This window comes from Acipenser ruthenus, chromosome 25 (assembly GCF_902713425.1).
Source record: "Acipenser ruthenus chromosome 25, fAciRut3.2 maternal haplotype, whole genome shotgun sequence".
NCBI classification, from domain to species: Eukaryota; Metazoa; Chordata; class Actinopteri; order Acipenseriformes; family Acipenseridae; genus Acipenser; species Acipenser ruthenus.
This window is the reverse complement of record NC_081213.1, coordinates 16337800-16354921: the sequence shown is the minus strand read 5'-3', so window position 1 is coordinate 16354921 and position 17122 is coordinate 16337800. Positions and strand designations below refer to the sequence as shown.

The 17122-nt window shown below is 36.8% G+C and overlaps 2 protein-coding genes across 2 annotated transcripts in view; one reads left to right on the top strand and one right to left on the bottom strand.

The window, feature by feature from the left end:
- LOC131701484 (monoglyceride lipase-like) overlaps positions 1–16910 on the top strand; it is a 79442-nt gene extending 62532 nt beyond the window's left edge. The window contains exon 9 of the transcript XR_009308820.1: positions 16894–16910. The gene's annotated coding sequence lies outside the window, so the exon portion shown is untranslated. The remainder of the gene's footprint in view (positions 1–16893) is intronic.
- On the bottom strand, positions 606–8996 carry LOC117413901 (transmembrane protein 43-like). The gene is made up of 12 exons (XM_034906301.2): positions 8731–8996; positions 8145–8294; positions 7497–7631; positions 7318–7412; positions 7017–7066; positions 6712–6781; positions 6213–6283; positions 4710–4831; positions 3419–3493; positions 3102–3203; positions 2312–2429; positions 606–1141 (listed from the first exon to the last, which is right to left on the bottom strand). Exons 1-12 carry the CDS (start codon positions 8743–8745, stop codon positions 939–941), a joined length of 1206 nt encoding a protein of 401 aa, XP_034762192.2. The 5' UTR covers positions 8746–8996; the 3' UTR covers positions 606–938.
- Positions 16911–17122: the final 212 nt, after the last annotated feature.

The window sequence follows — 17122 nt, the reverse complement described above, 5'->3', positions numbered from 1 at the left end:
AATAATAATAATAATAATAATAATAATAATAATAATAGTCATACATACCGATCAATCACCTCCTGATCACTTGTTTTATCACCAAACTCCTCAATAATGCGATCCAAGTCAATATTTTATTACTATAACATCTCAAAAAAGCTCTGCAAATGTCCGTGTTCTCTGTGCGCTGACGCACTATCAGCCAGCTTGTTTACTTATGACCGCCCCGTTATCTGATACCAGGGCCATGTATGACTATTCACGAGATACGCCTTTTTTAAAAAAAAAAATTTTTTTTCGACTTGTCTCGGCTCCTGTCGTTCCCACTCGGCCATTGAATGGTTTTCTCGGCTTTTTCCGGAGAAAAAATGACTAAAACCCGTTTTTTGTGTTTCTATAATGATGTCGGACAGTGTCCGACAATGGACCTGATAGGCATAATTGCAATGTTGGACCAGGTCCGACAATGGACCGCAAAGGGTTAAAGCACTCACCACAGAACATGTTTAAATATGATGCCTGCAGATAAAGAAGCACATAACACACAAAACAAAACACTAGGTAGTGTTCCTTAATATGTAAAAGTAATTAAAAAATAAAAGGACTTATCTAAGTTAAAGTAATTCAGTGCATTTGTTGATTTAATGACACAACAGATAAACATACGGCACTAAGAGAATACAAGTGTTTCTAATTGGCAGAATTAATGAAGACATGATTCTTCGAAGGTTGTAAACAGACCATACATTGATTTTAACACGGCAGGGTATAATTTAGGGTCCTGAATGTAGTACAGTTTGAGCTATTCCTAATTTTAGCACAAGATCAATTAGACACACAAGTGACTTACAAATGAGGCTCACAGGATATCCTGGATAGCAGTGGGCGTCCTAAATTATTCCATTGCAAAACGTTCCCTTTCTTTGGTTACAATTTCGTCTCGTGTCCCTGGCTGGCTATTGGTGCTTCTTTGGAGGGACTCTGGCCCGGGTGAGGATGATCGGCACTGCGGCCAGTCCAGCCAGCAGGACAGCCCACAGCGGCCGATAGAACAGCCAGCCTGCAGCGATGGTAAGCAGGGAGAGAGAGGTGGCCACGGACACAGCGAAGATCCTGAGGCCAAGGCTCACCAGATCACGCACAATCGGTAACCAGTCCACTATGGAGGAAGAAAGTTACATTGTTACAAATGTGGTGCTGCTGCTGCTCATGATTACAAAAACAGGAGCGTTTTATTTTCTTCAAAAGTTATAATTCCAATACATAACCCCCTGAGTAAAGTCTAATAGCTTTATAAACCGTGGAAAAGCAAAATTGCACACATATTGAATTATTACTATTACTAGTTTATTTAGCAGATGTCTTTATCCAAGGCGACATAGAGACTAGGGTGTGTGAACTGTGCATCAGCTGCAGAGTCACTTACAACAACGTCTCACCCGAAAGACGCAGCACAAGGAGGTTAAGTGACTTGCTCAGGGTCACACAGTGAGTGAGCCGGGACTTGAACCGGGGACCTCTAGGTTACAAGCCATTTTCTTTAACCACTGGACCACACAGCCTCCTGCATGCTGCATCAGGCTTCTGTTAAACGGTACTGGATAAATGTGTCCCCCAAATCAATCTCAGAAATTCAAATATAATTATTCAAGAAGAAATTGTTATGTTACGTATTGCTATCAGATACGTGATGTAAAATCCTGTTTAGAACAACCATTACACAGTGCATTTACACTACAGTTTTTTTTCTCTGTTGTATTAGATGTTACTTTACGTATTTTAAAAACATAGAATAATAATAATAATAATAATAATAATAATAATAATAATAACAACAACAATAATGATAAAAACAACCCTCAGCGTAGGGGTTTGTCTGCTGTAGCACCCTGTTTCCATTACCTGGCGTTCCCGGCTACGGCTGCCCATGGCAACAAAACAAGAGTGTTCCTACAGCTCGCCCAAGTGGCTGAGAGCGGCTTTCTGGTCAGGTTTTGTATCTCATACCTGATGTAACCAAACTGACTGCAAAGGAAGTGAGCCATCACATAGCCAGGAGGTGTTTACTCGCTTTGTTTACAGCCATGATGAAACTTGATGTATATAAAGCATTTTTTTCCTACACGCCAGTAGCGGTATAAGTTATTAAGACATTTCTTTAGCACTACAGCTGTAAAATAGCAACAAACGTTCTTTCCATTTCAGCTTCCACTGCTCGGACAGCTTTGTTCTGATCAAAGTGTTTCCGACGGTTTCTTTAAAACAAAACAATACCATCCCACAATCCCCCAGCAACCTTTGATGCACGGCACAGCTAGATGTTGCTCACCAATAGTGTGGAGGATTCTGGTCATCAGACTGATGCCAAGAAACATCATCAGCCAACCCCCTGCTCGCAGGGCCCATGTCTTCATTTGGTTGCTCTCGTGTTCCTTCTCAAACACCTCCTATAATGAACAAGTGGCAGAGAAACAAAAAGCATTCAACTTTTACAATTATTACAAAATGATTGACGGTTTATTTGAGTAACACACCGTGCCTGGAATTTCAATGATCTTTACCACAGTTTTTAGTCGTTACTTTTTAAAATAAAGATGGTGGCGCCATGATTAAATTTAATCACCGAAGAGAATTACATTTTATTTTGTGGTGGATATAAACATCTGATGGCTTACGGCCAAAAGTTTAGCATCACTTAGATTTTAGATAGATAAATAAATAAATAAATAAATAAATAAATAAATAAAAACTATGAACATAATTTTGATCTTTTATTTCACATCATGTAAATCAAAGAAACCACAAAATGATATGGCCAAAGTCTACCAGAAGTCATAATAGTAGTACAGTATTTCATGTTACAGTTCAAAACGTCACATCTTTAAATTGTCAGTTTTTCATTAAGTACATGGAAAACTACAAAGCGGTATGTAACTTACTGTGTTAACGTCACCTTATTCAGCAGGTTATATTTGACTTTATGAAGCAAAATGAGTTAATTTTATAGAGTGATGCAAAACATTTGGCCATGTACATGTCATCCCAGCTTTATAAAGCAATGACACTCAATAAAGCAAAGCAATACCTAAAGAGAGACGGCTGAATGGCTGTCTACACACCTGTGCTGAAAGTGCTCCTTGGTACAGGATCTCAAGGACATCCCCAGACTTGGTTTTGAAGGGAACCAGCTGATCTTTTGTCTGACGAGCAACAATACTGACCTGTGGTGAAAGGAGAGAAACTCATTGTAATGATCCTGACTGTCTTTGAAATAGCAGACACATGAGCTACTGTATAAGAGACACACATCTTAACCACAGGTCCCGCAAAGCAGCACAATCTCTGCTGCCACAAAGTTAGTTGTGTAAACCGCAGTGGTGTCCAATAGACACACCCCTGCTGGCACTGAAGCAGGCAGGTTAGACAGAATACCTACCACCTGAGCAGGTCCCAGAGGGCTGTTCTCTTCACTCAGTCCAGCATAGTAGAATGACACTCTCACATCTCCCACCTGCAATACACAGCATGTGTTTACAATAGGGATGCAACAGTTAGGATTTTCCCCAAAGCAAAACTTAACGGCTGTCTCAGCAATAAGCTGATGATATTTTCAGGAGCTCATCACACACTGTGCTGCATGTAGACGGTTCATATTAACATCCCTTAATAATGTTAATATGATATATCAAAAGTTATCACAAGACTGACTCAGTAGGGATACCCACAGCTTTATAGTCTGGGTGTTCAGCCTGCGTACCCTAACCTAAACCTTAAAAGTCTGTCACGCCTGTTAAACTACACTGTGTAGACCAAATACAAATTAAATAATAATGCTAAACTGATTAAAACAGCCAAATGCAAATGCACTAAAAGAAAATGTTAGTTGAGGTCCTGAAGCATTGTGAAAGTGGAATAAGCTGCTTTAAATGAGATGCCTCTGTGAGCAGGTCAGTTTATTTTTATTAAAGTAGCTTCATTCACTGTGCATGTATTGAAATTCGTTTTATTTGTCCGATTACTTTGTTGGTGCATATTGATTGAATTCAAGTGTAATGGCAGAGTCAAATGTATTATAGTAATAGGCTATAATAAAACCATTGTGTCTAATTTTACAGTAACACTGTATAGAGCTTATTTGGAATTTGTATTTATTTATTTATTTATTAATGACATGTGTAATAATGGTATGTCCTGTTCACAAATGCAGTTCGGTTTTAAACTCATTTCTGTTTTACCGAAAAATCAATTGAAAAAACAAACCAATCATAACCAGCTTGCATCCCTAGTTTACAACTTAAGACACTTATACGGAACTAAGGGATCAACCTGTAACCCTGCCAGCCTCAGTGGACCCTGTCAAGGCACTAGCGGAAACATTTGTCAACTTGACAGTAGTATCTTGTACATTTTAACATACATATCTAAACAAACATGAGTTGGACAAAATATGTGAAACAGTTTGGTATAAATGGGCTGTTCCCATTTGTAGACACACAGCGCAGATTGATTCATTTGTCACATATATGGAATCTCAGACATGTATTGTGTAGATGTTTCAATGGCAGGTTGTCATAGCCAAGTCTGTACAAAGTACTGATGCATCTACTATAGGCTGATGTTCTGAAGTCATATTCCTTTGCATAGTTCAGTTGTGGCAGTTTTTGTATCCTCCTCCTCCTCCTCCTCAATGATCTTCAGTCATCTACACAGCTCCCCAGGGCACTCACCTCTGGTCTCCGGGGGTTGTGTGTGTGGTAGAAGGAATCCTCATACACAGTGACAAAAGCATCCAGAGGCGACAGCCTGACCAGACTCAGCTGTTTAAAGGTGTCCACCTTCTCCACCAAACCTGGAAACAACGTGCAACCAAGCACAGGGTAAAACAAAATGCTACATCTTAAACAACCAAGCACAGGGTAAAACAAAATGCTACATCTTAAATCTGTCATCCATAGCTACAAAATACTCTTATGTGGTACTTCTAGGAAAGGATTTAGTCAAAACATTTGTCTGCTTGATCCCAAATCAATATCATTAACCCTTTGCGGTCCATTGTCGGACTGGGTCCGACATTGCAATTATTCCTCACAGGTCCTTTGTCGGACTGGGTCCGACATCATTATAGCAACGCAATAAACGGGTGTTTAGTCGTTTTTTCTCCGGAAAAAGACGAGAAAACCATTCAATTGCCGAGTGGTAGCGACAGGAGCCGAGACAAGTCGGGAAAAAAAAAAAAAAGGCGGATTTCATTAATAGTCATACATGGTATCAGGTATCAGATAATGGGCGTCCATAGTAAACAAGCTGGCTAGGTGCGTCAGCGCACTGAGACTATCATGGACATTTGCAGAGCTTTTTTCAGATGTTATAGTAATAAAATAATGACTTGGATCGCATTATTGAGGAGTTTGGTGATAAAACGAGTGATCTGGAGATGATCGATCGGTATGTACGACTATTATTATTATTATTATTATTTATTTCTTACACAGCTGAACGCTATAGCAAACAAAAGGCTGGGGCGGGGCTGGAGATGCCTAGTGTGTGCTTTGTTGATATGCAGGGCCATTTAAACCCGTTTGACTGTGAAAAAAAATACTTTTAAACAGCGCGTATAAAATTAACTGCGCGTGTGAAAATTAATTAGACCTGGCGTGCCTGACGCGCGATTAATAAATGGACCGCAAAGGGTTAAGCCTATATAGTAAGCGATGCAGTCTTCTATAGCTCTTGGATCTGTAAAACTACTAAGAACAGTGATTATCTAAAGGGGGGTTTTAAGACACACTACTGTGCTTTAAAGAAGACACAGAATTATTTGACCCCCTCATAAATAATCTATGAGGGAGGCCCTTGCACCTTCAGTGTCTGTTCTTGGGTCATTATATTATTCATACCCACATGGCATCTCCTCAGGTGTATACAGGGTGTCTGAACAGCTGTGCAATGACAAATGCCATGATGAGTAAAGCCAATATCACATGACATTTTGTGGTAATTTTGTGAATTATGCTAAGAGGATCAAACTCAACCCATGAACAGGTCTTTTTTTTTTTTTTTTTAACACCCTTTTCATTTAGCAAGGGCAGTGTCTACAGTCGTGGCTATTTACTACATTTTTCAGACAATATTACAATTGGAATCTTACAAAGGTGCCTGACAAGAATATAAAGCTCATTTACTGGCCATCCAACATGGTTTAAAAGCAGGCTTTACAACTCAGTGTTTACCTGCAGAGAGATAGAGAGGGCCCACAGAAACATAAGGAGCTACAACAGTGACAGACTCCACAGCCATGGCACTGAAAGAGAAAAAAAAAAAAACACACTAAATATTAACAAACCATTTAAAGTCGCATATTACCAGCAGCTTTAATAACCAACTTATCTGAGTGAAAATGAAGATTTTAAAGTTAACTCATGCAATCCTGTATTGCTGTATGTTTTTACAGCGTAATAAGATGAGGGAACACAAAGCCACTTTTTCAGGAACAGTGGCTTGAAACCTGATTCCAAGTGACCTAGTTTGAGGCAACTTTGCTGTATCAAACCCCAAGTCTCCCTTGGTGTGCCATGCAGTGGCTTGAAACCTAGTCTCCTGAAAACAAGTTCGAAGCCACACGTTTTGTTGTGATGAGTGGGTGCAGTAGTAGGAAATCCAGCAACATTATTTCATGTGTATTCATGCTGGGACAGCTGGGGTGGTCAACTGATAGACAGCATACATTACCTGGGATTGGTGTGGCCAATCTCTTTATCAAAATTCCTGCTGTTGATGACTTCCGATTTCCACTCGGTATCTAAAATGATTGGGAAAGGGAATTAAATGGCTCTCCCATTTGCATGATTAAAACTGCTTTCATTTTACAATGCAATACGTTATAACGTATGAACTAGGAGTCAAATGCAACTGACTTAGTACAAATCTGTGAACAAGAGTAAAAAAAAAAAAACAATGGTGCAAACTCGGAGCATAATCTATTGATTATGTTTCTGAACATCCATGGTTGGAATACACTTAAAAAGTGTACTCACTGTATGTGTATTTGGTCTCCGTCTTTACTTCACCATTTTCTTCATATTCCCTAGTGTGAATATATATAAACACTAATCATTACATTATATTACAAAGTCCAAGTTAGAGGAAAATCTGTAATTTGCAAGAATAGAAGAACTAAAACTAAATCAGATACTTTTCCATATTCAACAAGCACTTCTGCAATAAAGTACAATGACATGAGGTCTATGTTGTCCTATTAGGTCCAGTTACAGAAGCTGTCCGCCTCTTAACAGACTTCACTAAGAAACACAAATCAATGAGCGTGTTTGTACTTACCGGCTGTCCTCGTATTCCACCCACTGGTACATTTCAACTTGCCGCTTCAGTTTGACAGCATGGATGGAAATCCCGTAGTTGGGATCATAGAGAGGCTGGGGAGAAACACAGAAATAAACGCATGATCGCAAATCAAACCCCATTCCTATAGTGTACATACTACAGAGGATCAACAGTACCTGTGATGTTCTCAGGGCCCCAGACAGATGCACCAACCTGCCTTCATTCTCAGGGTCCACTGTGATGATGTCATGCAGCGGCACCACCTGAGAAAGGCCCTCATCAAGTGAGGTGGCTGTTTTAAGAGCCCGACCCTGCAAGAGATTTTACCAGGAAGTCACCTGCCATCACATATCATCCAGTTACAAAAACTACATCAAAGCTGTTCTCTAAAAGTTCACAAAAAACATGCTGCTAGGTTAGTAGTCTGAATGTATATTGACCCATACATATAATATCAGCTCTAAAAACATTTTGAAAAAGGTTTGTGTGTTTAAACATAAATTATTTCTACAATGTATAAGGCTTTACAGCGGGTTTCTTGCTAAACTAATTAGTGTGAATCTATTCATTTATATATATAGTAAATCATGAGGAATGTATGCTGCATCAAAATTAACTTTATTATACACATAGCTGTCAAAAAATATGTTACTGGTAATTTTTTTTTTTTTTTTTAAATACTTTTTTTGGTGCAACTGTATTTACAAAGCTATATGGTGTGGTCCGTGTCAAGTGACTAAACGTCACAATTTACCCCCCTTCTCAAAATGTCTATTTCTACTGTGCAGGCAGTGCAAACAGCATGTTTAACCCACAGACTGTACCTCGTTGGTAAAGAGTATGTAAAACGAGAGCGCAAAAAGCCCGACCCCGACTACCATCCCGCCTGCAGTGTCGCTCATACGCTCAAGGATTCCAGGCTTTTTCCGGCTGGTCACTTTGACATGTTCGTTTCTCGTGCCCTCTCCTGGTAACTGCAAAGTTAAACAGAAACATTACATTAATAAATATGCAACATTACATTAGCGAATTTATTGCAGTGTTAATAACCCTTTCTTTATTAGATGCCATGGTCATAATGCACTCGGAGACCACAGAAACACGCCGTACTGACGGCTTCACTTACAGAGATAAATAAATATATTTTAACCCTAAAAATGTATGTAGTATTCTGTCAAAAGAGAGAGAATTGGCCGATTCGATAATAAAGAAAACCAAAAAAGGTCCGCACTCAAAAATTAGAAATTATTTGCTTTATTTATTTGTTTATTTTTTAAATGTGCAGTTCTCAGTCACGAACATTTACATAAAAAAAATTAACAATTTAAAGAAATATGCAACGTCTACATTTTTTTTTTGTATACGAAAAGAAATACGTGCAAAACAAATACCTCATAACTCTTAACTTACATTAGCTGTCGACATTGTGTTTAGAGTTCGATGTTTTCACCACCCTAGTGTGTGTAGCAATACTTCACATACGAAAATGAAAAGTAACTATCCGAACAAAATGAAATGTAAACACACAGTATTGAATTCAGATTATAAATGTAGGCGATAGCTAACAAGCTTCACAAATATATTTTACAAACTCAAACTGCTCTACCTAAAAAAAAACTATGTAAAGCCAGGAAAAGAATTGCTGCATTTCGAGTTTGCGCGACTATCATCTCTGCCCAGACGTAACGTATTATTTGTCCACTGATAGGCTGCATTCTGACAAAGCAGAGAGTTCTGGGTAGTGTAGTCTTGTCACATCAACATTTCCTGTGTTTTGGGGGATAATGATCTAATTTATCACACTGTAAATCTAAAAGAGCATTATTTTGCACAGTTTGTACTGCATGCGTGTAAGTACTTTATCCTTGTGTATTTTTTGCTCAAATGCTTGTGTTGGAAAACTTATTTATCTATATTGTAAATCATTTTTCAGTTTTGGTTGTGTTCCTTTTGAATTTGTGATACTTTTAGTAATTTAGTTACATTACAATTACAAACAATTTAAGAGTGTAAATGCATTTAAATTATCTGGCTTATACATTTAAATTGTCATACACGTTACTTGGATATTGGTTATGAAACTTGTGTCGCTCATTATTATTATTATTATCCAGGGCGACTTACAGTCGTAAACAAATATATTTATTTTGAAAAAAGAGATTTGTTTTTCCAAATTTAATTGCCAACGACTTAACTTTAAAATGTATTTCGGATTTATCTGTTAGCTAAATGTTGATGCCAAGTGTAAAATATATATTTTTAAGTTCCATGTGTTTTTTCATGGATTTATTTTTTAGATTCCGAGATTCAACATGTCAGCTAAATGTTGATTCGCCAAGTGTAAAAAAAAAAAAAAAAAAAAAAGATTTAAAAACATTTTTTCCCAGATTTAACTGTCATATTGATTTTAAATGTTGAATTTGTGATAAGCGTTTTCAATATTTATAAATTATATATGAATACACATTTCAAAACTTAAGTATGTTTTTGTTAACATTTATGTATTAAGCTAAATCTGGGAAACAAAAATGATTTTTTTTTTTTTTTTGGTTAATTCTAGAAAATATTACATGGGTGTAAAGTTAAGGATTATCTTTATTATATATATATATATATATATATATATATATATATATATATATATATATATATATATATATATAACACATTCTTTCATATATATATATATATTATAAAGATATATACACACACACACACACATTATATATTATACTTGGATCATTAAAAGCATGATTTTCATGATATCTTTATTATTATTATATATATATATATATATATATATATATATATATATATATATATATATATATATATATTATAAAGATATACACACACACACACACACACACATAGTATATATTATATTGGGATCATTAAAAGCATGATTTTCATGATATCTTTATTATATATATATATTATAAAGATACACACACACACACACACACACATAGTATATATTATATTGGGATCATTAAAAGCATGATTTTCATGATATCTTTATTATATATATATATTTATAAAGATATAAAGATATATATATATTTATAAAGATACACACACACACACACACACACACACACACACACACACACACACATAGTATATATTATATTGGGATCATTAAAAGCATGATTAGCTGTGACTTATTATTTTTATTTTCAAACTAAAATCAATTTTCCCAGCCCCTCCCCTAAATTCTAAGGTTGCAGAGTGTTACTTCACAACATGATGAAGGCTGGTGCCCCATCCATCCTGGAATCACTTTTAGGAATGTAAAATTATTGGGGAGGGGGAGGGGGGGGGACCCTCGGTACCCTTGCTCACCCATTCTGTACAGTAAGACATTTCCCTTTTAAGAGCAAGAAAACAGTTTTACTTTCAATATTACTGCAAATGGTGACAAGCACAGTCTGGCGTATAATAAAAAAGATATAATGTTGCCTTGGATGTAAGATAAGATATAGCGGGTGCCTGTTATGTAAGGCAGTTACTTTTTAAATGAACTGCAATAAGCATTTCAGTAGTTTTTTTCACTTAAACTAAGAAATACTTTGTTATCCTCTACCTGTTTACTGACTGAGCAGTGGACAAGTCTGTCACTTACAATTTATTTTAATCCCACCAGGCTACAATTACATGTTTGCATACCACCTACAACCTGTTAACAACAAAGAATTAAACCTTAATCTCATTTAACAGATTCTAAAAATTATTTTAGAATACTTAAAATACGCAAAAATACAAACATGACCTAAATTAACAGTACCTTTTTCAAGTCTATACATTCTAAAATGTATTTGTAATCCACTCTTAGGTTTCCCTCAGAAAACAAAAATAGTTATTATAATTACTGTATGTGTGTATCACTTTGTGAACACGTTCTTTCAGACACTAAGGGCGGGCTATAACGTCATTTTGCAGCACCAAGGTAAACTTACTTATGGCAGTGCTCAGAGGAGGTATGACACAGGCCCGGTTTTTGGGATGGAACCGCATAACAGTCTTGCATTTTGATTGGTCCTTGTCTGTCGGAGGAATATGACGTCAACACTAGAGGGAAAGTTTGGAGGCATTTTAACATTGCGATTGGAGAGAGAGAGAGAGAGAGAGAGAGAGAGAGAGAGAGAGAGAGAGAGAGAGAGAGAGAGAGAGAGACCTGCTTTCCAGAACCGTTCAATTCAAATATAATATTGTATTTTGCTGTTCTAATATAACAAACTATGGGTGACTATTACTCTATATGAATGATCATGTTGTGCATGAATGTAAGAATTGGCTTTCTGTGGTGATGTACTTTTTTCTTTCAAATAGCATCTATAATTATTTGCATGATTTATTTTAAAAATATATATCCTTATTATTATTATTATTATTATTTATTTCTTAGCAGACGTCCTTATCCAGGGCGCCTTACAATTATTACAGTTCTGTTACAGATTACATTAGTTTATCTCTAATTTAATCACAGTATTGAGGCAGTGTGGACAAGTGGTTAAAGTGCAGGGCTTATAACCAGAAGGTCACTGTTTCAAATCCCACCTCTGCCACTGACTGTCTCCAAGCAAGTCACTTAAACTCCTTGTGCTCCATCCTGAGGATTAGATGTTAAATCAATGTCCTACTATAAGTGACTCTGCATATAGTGCACAGTTCACAGCCTACCTCTGTAAAGTGCTTTGTGGTGGTGGTCCACTGTAAAAGGTGCTATATAAAAATAATGACATTATTAATTATATTATTATAGAATGTCCTGTTCTCAGGCTACGTCCCAAATTCCGGGCCGCTTTGCTTTTCAGCCCAGTTTTTCAGATGTTCTGCTGTTACAAATGACAGCTGAGTTTCTAGGTCGTGCTCAGTTTACCATAAAAATGTAAACCAGAACTGGATCGTGAATTCATTTAAGAGGAACCCTTAGAACATGACTCAAAGTTAATGTATTTTTTTACTCTCCCAAGCAAACATTATTTTTCATTAAGAAACAGAAATCAAATTTAAATGTTTTTTTTTTACACGTTTTTGAGAAGGAACATGGTATTCCAAAAAAGGACATCTCATTTGGTTATATAATGTCCATCAGTATAGTCATGCGTAGGGGTTTATCAGACCTCAAAATGAATAGAATGGAGGAGTTCAACATATTTTATTCACCAATCGCATGCAAAAAAATACAATAAAAGGCCTCTATCAGCTCTTTCACTTATGCGTTTTAAGAGAGCAGTGCCCTTCAACAACTTAACATACATATAATTGTATTGGTAAACGATTCCTTATCTATTCCTGATAGTTTAAACTGTAGGCTATAGATACTGTTTAAACAGTTGGACTATGCAAATACAATGGGAAAAAAATTAAATACATTGTAAAATACTAATGATTAGTTCAGTGAGAGACTACAGAGATTACAGATATTCTTGTGCAAAGTACAAGTATATGCAAAAATGTGCCCTTCAGTCATTTACTGTATAGTCCTTCCCACTAGGAAACATTTACACTGGCCACAAAAGGGTTAACTGCAAGTGATAGAATGACACAAGTTAATTGTATCAACCTGTGTGGCTTACTTAATGCCTAGATTGATACTTTGTTGTAGTTGATACTTCTAACAACCCATAGGCATTCCTGATATTGATAGAATGCCACAGGTTAAATGCATCATCTTGTGCCACCTAATAACTGTCTAGATTGAATCTGTGTCGCAGTACATACTTTTAATAGTCCATAGATGGAAATGCCTGACATTATAAATAGGCTTGGTAGTGTTTGACGTTTATTCCTACCAAAACTACTTACCTTCAAATGTCACTTTTGAAGGTAAGTAGTCTGCCCAGTTCTGAATGCTGTCTAGATCATTTTGAATGACCTTTGCTGCTGCAACAGTGTTTGCCACTCCTCCTATTTTTGTGTTGCCTGCAAATTTAACAAGCCTGCTTACTATACCAGAATCTAAATCATTAATGTAGATTAGGAATAGCAGAGGACCTAATACTGATCCCTGTGGTACATAGATCCCTGGAGGATTCTGAAATTAGAGAGCTGCTCATGCTGCCATCATACCACATTTCAAGACCCTGGGTGGTTTAGAACCCCCTTGACCATACCAGACAGATTGCATTTCTAACCCTTTAGAGGGTGATTGACCCAGGGTCTTCAAACACTTTGAACTCCCAAAATTACCAGGTGTACCGCTAGTATAAAAAAACTTTATTTAAATGAAACATAATACTTTGGGTTTATATATAGCGCCTTTCATCCCATAGGATCCCAAAGCTCTTTACACATGGCAACCATTCTGTGCCAGCCCACTGACACAGCAGTTAAGGTGGGAGGAGTGAGGAATTGCTTAGCCAATTGAACTACAGGGGGAAATTTAGGTAGGCCAGATGGTAAGTGCCTGAATTGGAATTTAGCCATTATATTTGCATAGTCCAACTGTTTAAACATTATCTATAGCCTACAGTTTAAACTATCAGTACTATACAATACAATAATATTTATGTTAAGTTGTTGAAGGGCACTGGTCTCTTAAAACCCATAAGTGAAAGAGCTGATATAGGCCTTAATTGTTCTTGGTTTATTTGATTGGTGAATAAAATATGTTGAACTCCTCCATTCTATTCATTTTGAGGTCTGATAAACCCCTATTCATGACTATATACTGATGGACATTACATAACCAAATGAGATGTCCTTTTTTGGTGTTTTAATACTAACCTTAATAAAGGAAAACGCCAGCTTTAATGAATTTTCATGCATCTATTTCAGTGCAACAGAGTTTCTTCATTGTAATAAAGAAATAAGCTTTTTTTTTTTAAAAAACCAAACATTTTAAGTCAATTTTTGTTTCTTCGTAAAAATATTGTTTTCTGGGGAGTTAAACATGCATTTATAGGAGGCTGTGTGGTCCAGTGGTTAAAGAAAAGGGCTTGTAACCAGGAAGTCCCCGGTTCAAATCCCACCTCAGCCACTGACTCATTGTGTGACCCTGAGCAAGTCACTTAACCTCCTTGTGCTCCGTCTTTCGGGTGAGACGTAATTGTAAGTGACTGCAGCTGATGCATAGTTCACACACCCTAGTCTCTGTAAGTCGCCTTGGATAAAGGCGTCTGCTAAATAAACAAATAATAATTAATTAATTAACTTTCATGTACTAAGGGTTACTCTAAAATGAAATCATGATCCAGTTTTGGTTTACATTTTTCTGGTCAACTGAGCATGACCTAGAAAGTCAGCTGTCATTTGTAACAGCAGAACATCCCAAAAACTGGGCAGAATTTGGAAATGCAGAGTGGCGCAGAATATGAGATGTCATCTGAAAACCAAAGCAGCCCAGAATTTGGGACGTTATCTGAAAAGCAGAGCGGCCCTAAATTTGGGACAAGAACGACCCAGAATTTGGGACATTATTTGAAAAACAAGCTCCCCAAAATATGGGATGTTATCTGAAAAGCAGAGCGGCCCAGAATTTGGGACGTAGCCTGAGAACAGGGCAGTCTATATGTAAAACTGTGATTACATTAGAGATAAACTAATGTAATCTGTAACAAAACTGTAATAGTGTGCAAGATATATATTTGCAATTTAAATAAATCACGTGAAGAATTATAGATGCTATTTGTAAGAAAAAAGTACATCACCACAGAAAGCCAATTCTTACATTCATGCATAACATGATCATTTATATAGAGTAATAGTCATGCATAGTTTGTTATATTAGAACAGCAAAATACAATATTATATTTGAATTGAACGGTTCTGGAAAGCAGGTCTCTCTCTCTCTCTCTCTCTCTCTCTCTCTCTCTCTCTCTCTCTCTCTCTCTCTCTCTCTCTCTCTCTCTCTCTCTCCAATCGCAATGTTAAAATGCCTCCAAACTTTCCCTCTAGTGTTGACGTCATATTCCTCCGACAGACAAGGACCAATCAAAATGCAAGACTGTTATGCGGTTCCATCCCAAAAACCGGGCCTGTGTCATACCTCCTCTGAGCACTGCCATAAGTAAGTTTACCTTGGTGCTGCAAAATGACGTTATAGCCCTTAGTGTCTGAAAGAACGTGTTCACAAAGTGATACACACATACAGTAATTATAATAACTATTTTTGTTTTCTGAGGGAAACCTACGAGTGGATTACAAATACATTTTAGAATGTATAGACTTGAAAAAGGTACTGTTAATTTAGGTCATGTTTGTGTTTTTGTGTATTTTAAATATTCTAAAATCATTTTTAGAATCTGTTAAATGAAGGTTTAATTCTTTGTTGTTAACAGGTTATAGTTGGTACACAAGCATGTAATTGTAGCCTGGTGGGATTAAAATAAATTGTAAATTACAGATTTGTCCACTGCTCAGTCAGTAAATAGGTAGGGGACAGCAAATTATTTCTTAGTTTAAGTAAAATAAAAACTACTGAAATGCTTATTGCAGTTCATTTTCTGTAAAAATGAAAGTTATTAAAGTTAAAAAGTAACTGCCTTACATAAAAGGCACCCACTATCTTATCTTACATCCAAGCAAACATTATATCTTGTTTATTATACGCCAGACTGTGCTCATCGCCATTTGCAGTAATATTAAGAGTAAAACTGATTTCGTGCTCTTAAAAAGGAAATGTCTTACTGTACAGGGTGGGTGAGCAAGGGTACTGAGGGTCCCCCCCTCCCCCCCAATAATTTTACATTCCTAAAAATGCCTCCAGGATGGGGCCGAGAAAGCGGCCCAGAATTTGGGATGTTATCTGAAAAGCAGAGCGGCCCAGAATTTGGGACATAGCCTGAGAACAGGGCAGTCTATATGTAAAACTGTGATTACATTAGAGATAAACTAATGTAATCTGTAACAAAACTGTAATAGTGTGGAAGATATATATTTGCAGTTAAAATAAATCATGCAAACAATTATAGATGCTATTTGAAAGAAAAAAGTACATTACCACAGAAAGCCAATTCTTACATTCGTGCATATCATGATAATTTATATAAAGTAATAGTCACCCATAGTTTGTTATATTAGAACAGCAAAATACAATATTATATTTGAATTGAACGGTTCTTGAAAGCAGGTCTATCTCTCTCTCTCTCTCTCTCTCTCTCCAATCGCAATGTTAAACTTTTCCGCTTGTGTTGACGTCATATTCTTCCGACACACAAGGACCAATCAAAACGCAAGACTGTTATGCGTTTCCATCCCAAAAACCGGGTCTGTGTCATACCTCGCTCAGAGCTATATATACAGCGTACATGTGGGTAGCACATGTACGGAGTAGTTTACAGCAAGCAAACCTCACTTATGGCAGTGTAGCGAGAACAGAAAGTCATTTAACGAAATATATAAACTCCAGCATTAGTTACAACGTCTTTTTTTCTCATCTTGAAAGTGCCTTAATTCTGCTTTATCTCTGTAGCAATTACCTGCATAGGGATTAGGAGGCTTCTAGACCTGAATAGGACAGATCTGGATTCGTGGAACCCAGGATTTTATTTTTTCACTTGTGGATGCTTCTACACCTTCTGTTCAAGTGAGACTGTGCCATTGCGGGACATCTCTTAATTAAGTGAGTGTCACAAAGACGGCCGAGTGGGTGGTGTCAGACTAGAGCCAGGAAGTAACACACAGAGACTTGGAGTTTTGGTTAAGCTGAGCGCGTGATCGCGCTCAGCATTTAATAATTAACAGAACAGAACAGAAAATAAAAGGTTTTAAACACAAAAACAGGACACGGCACTTGAGGCCAAAATAAAAGGCCAAACAAAACGTACTAACACACAAACGGTCAAACACGGTGAGT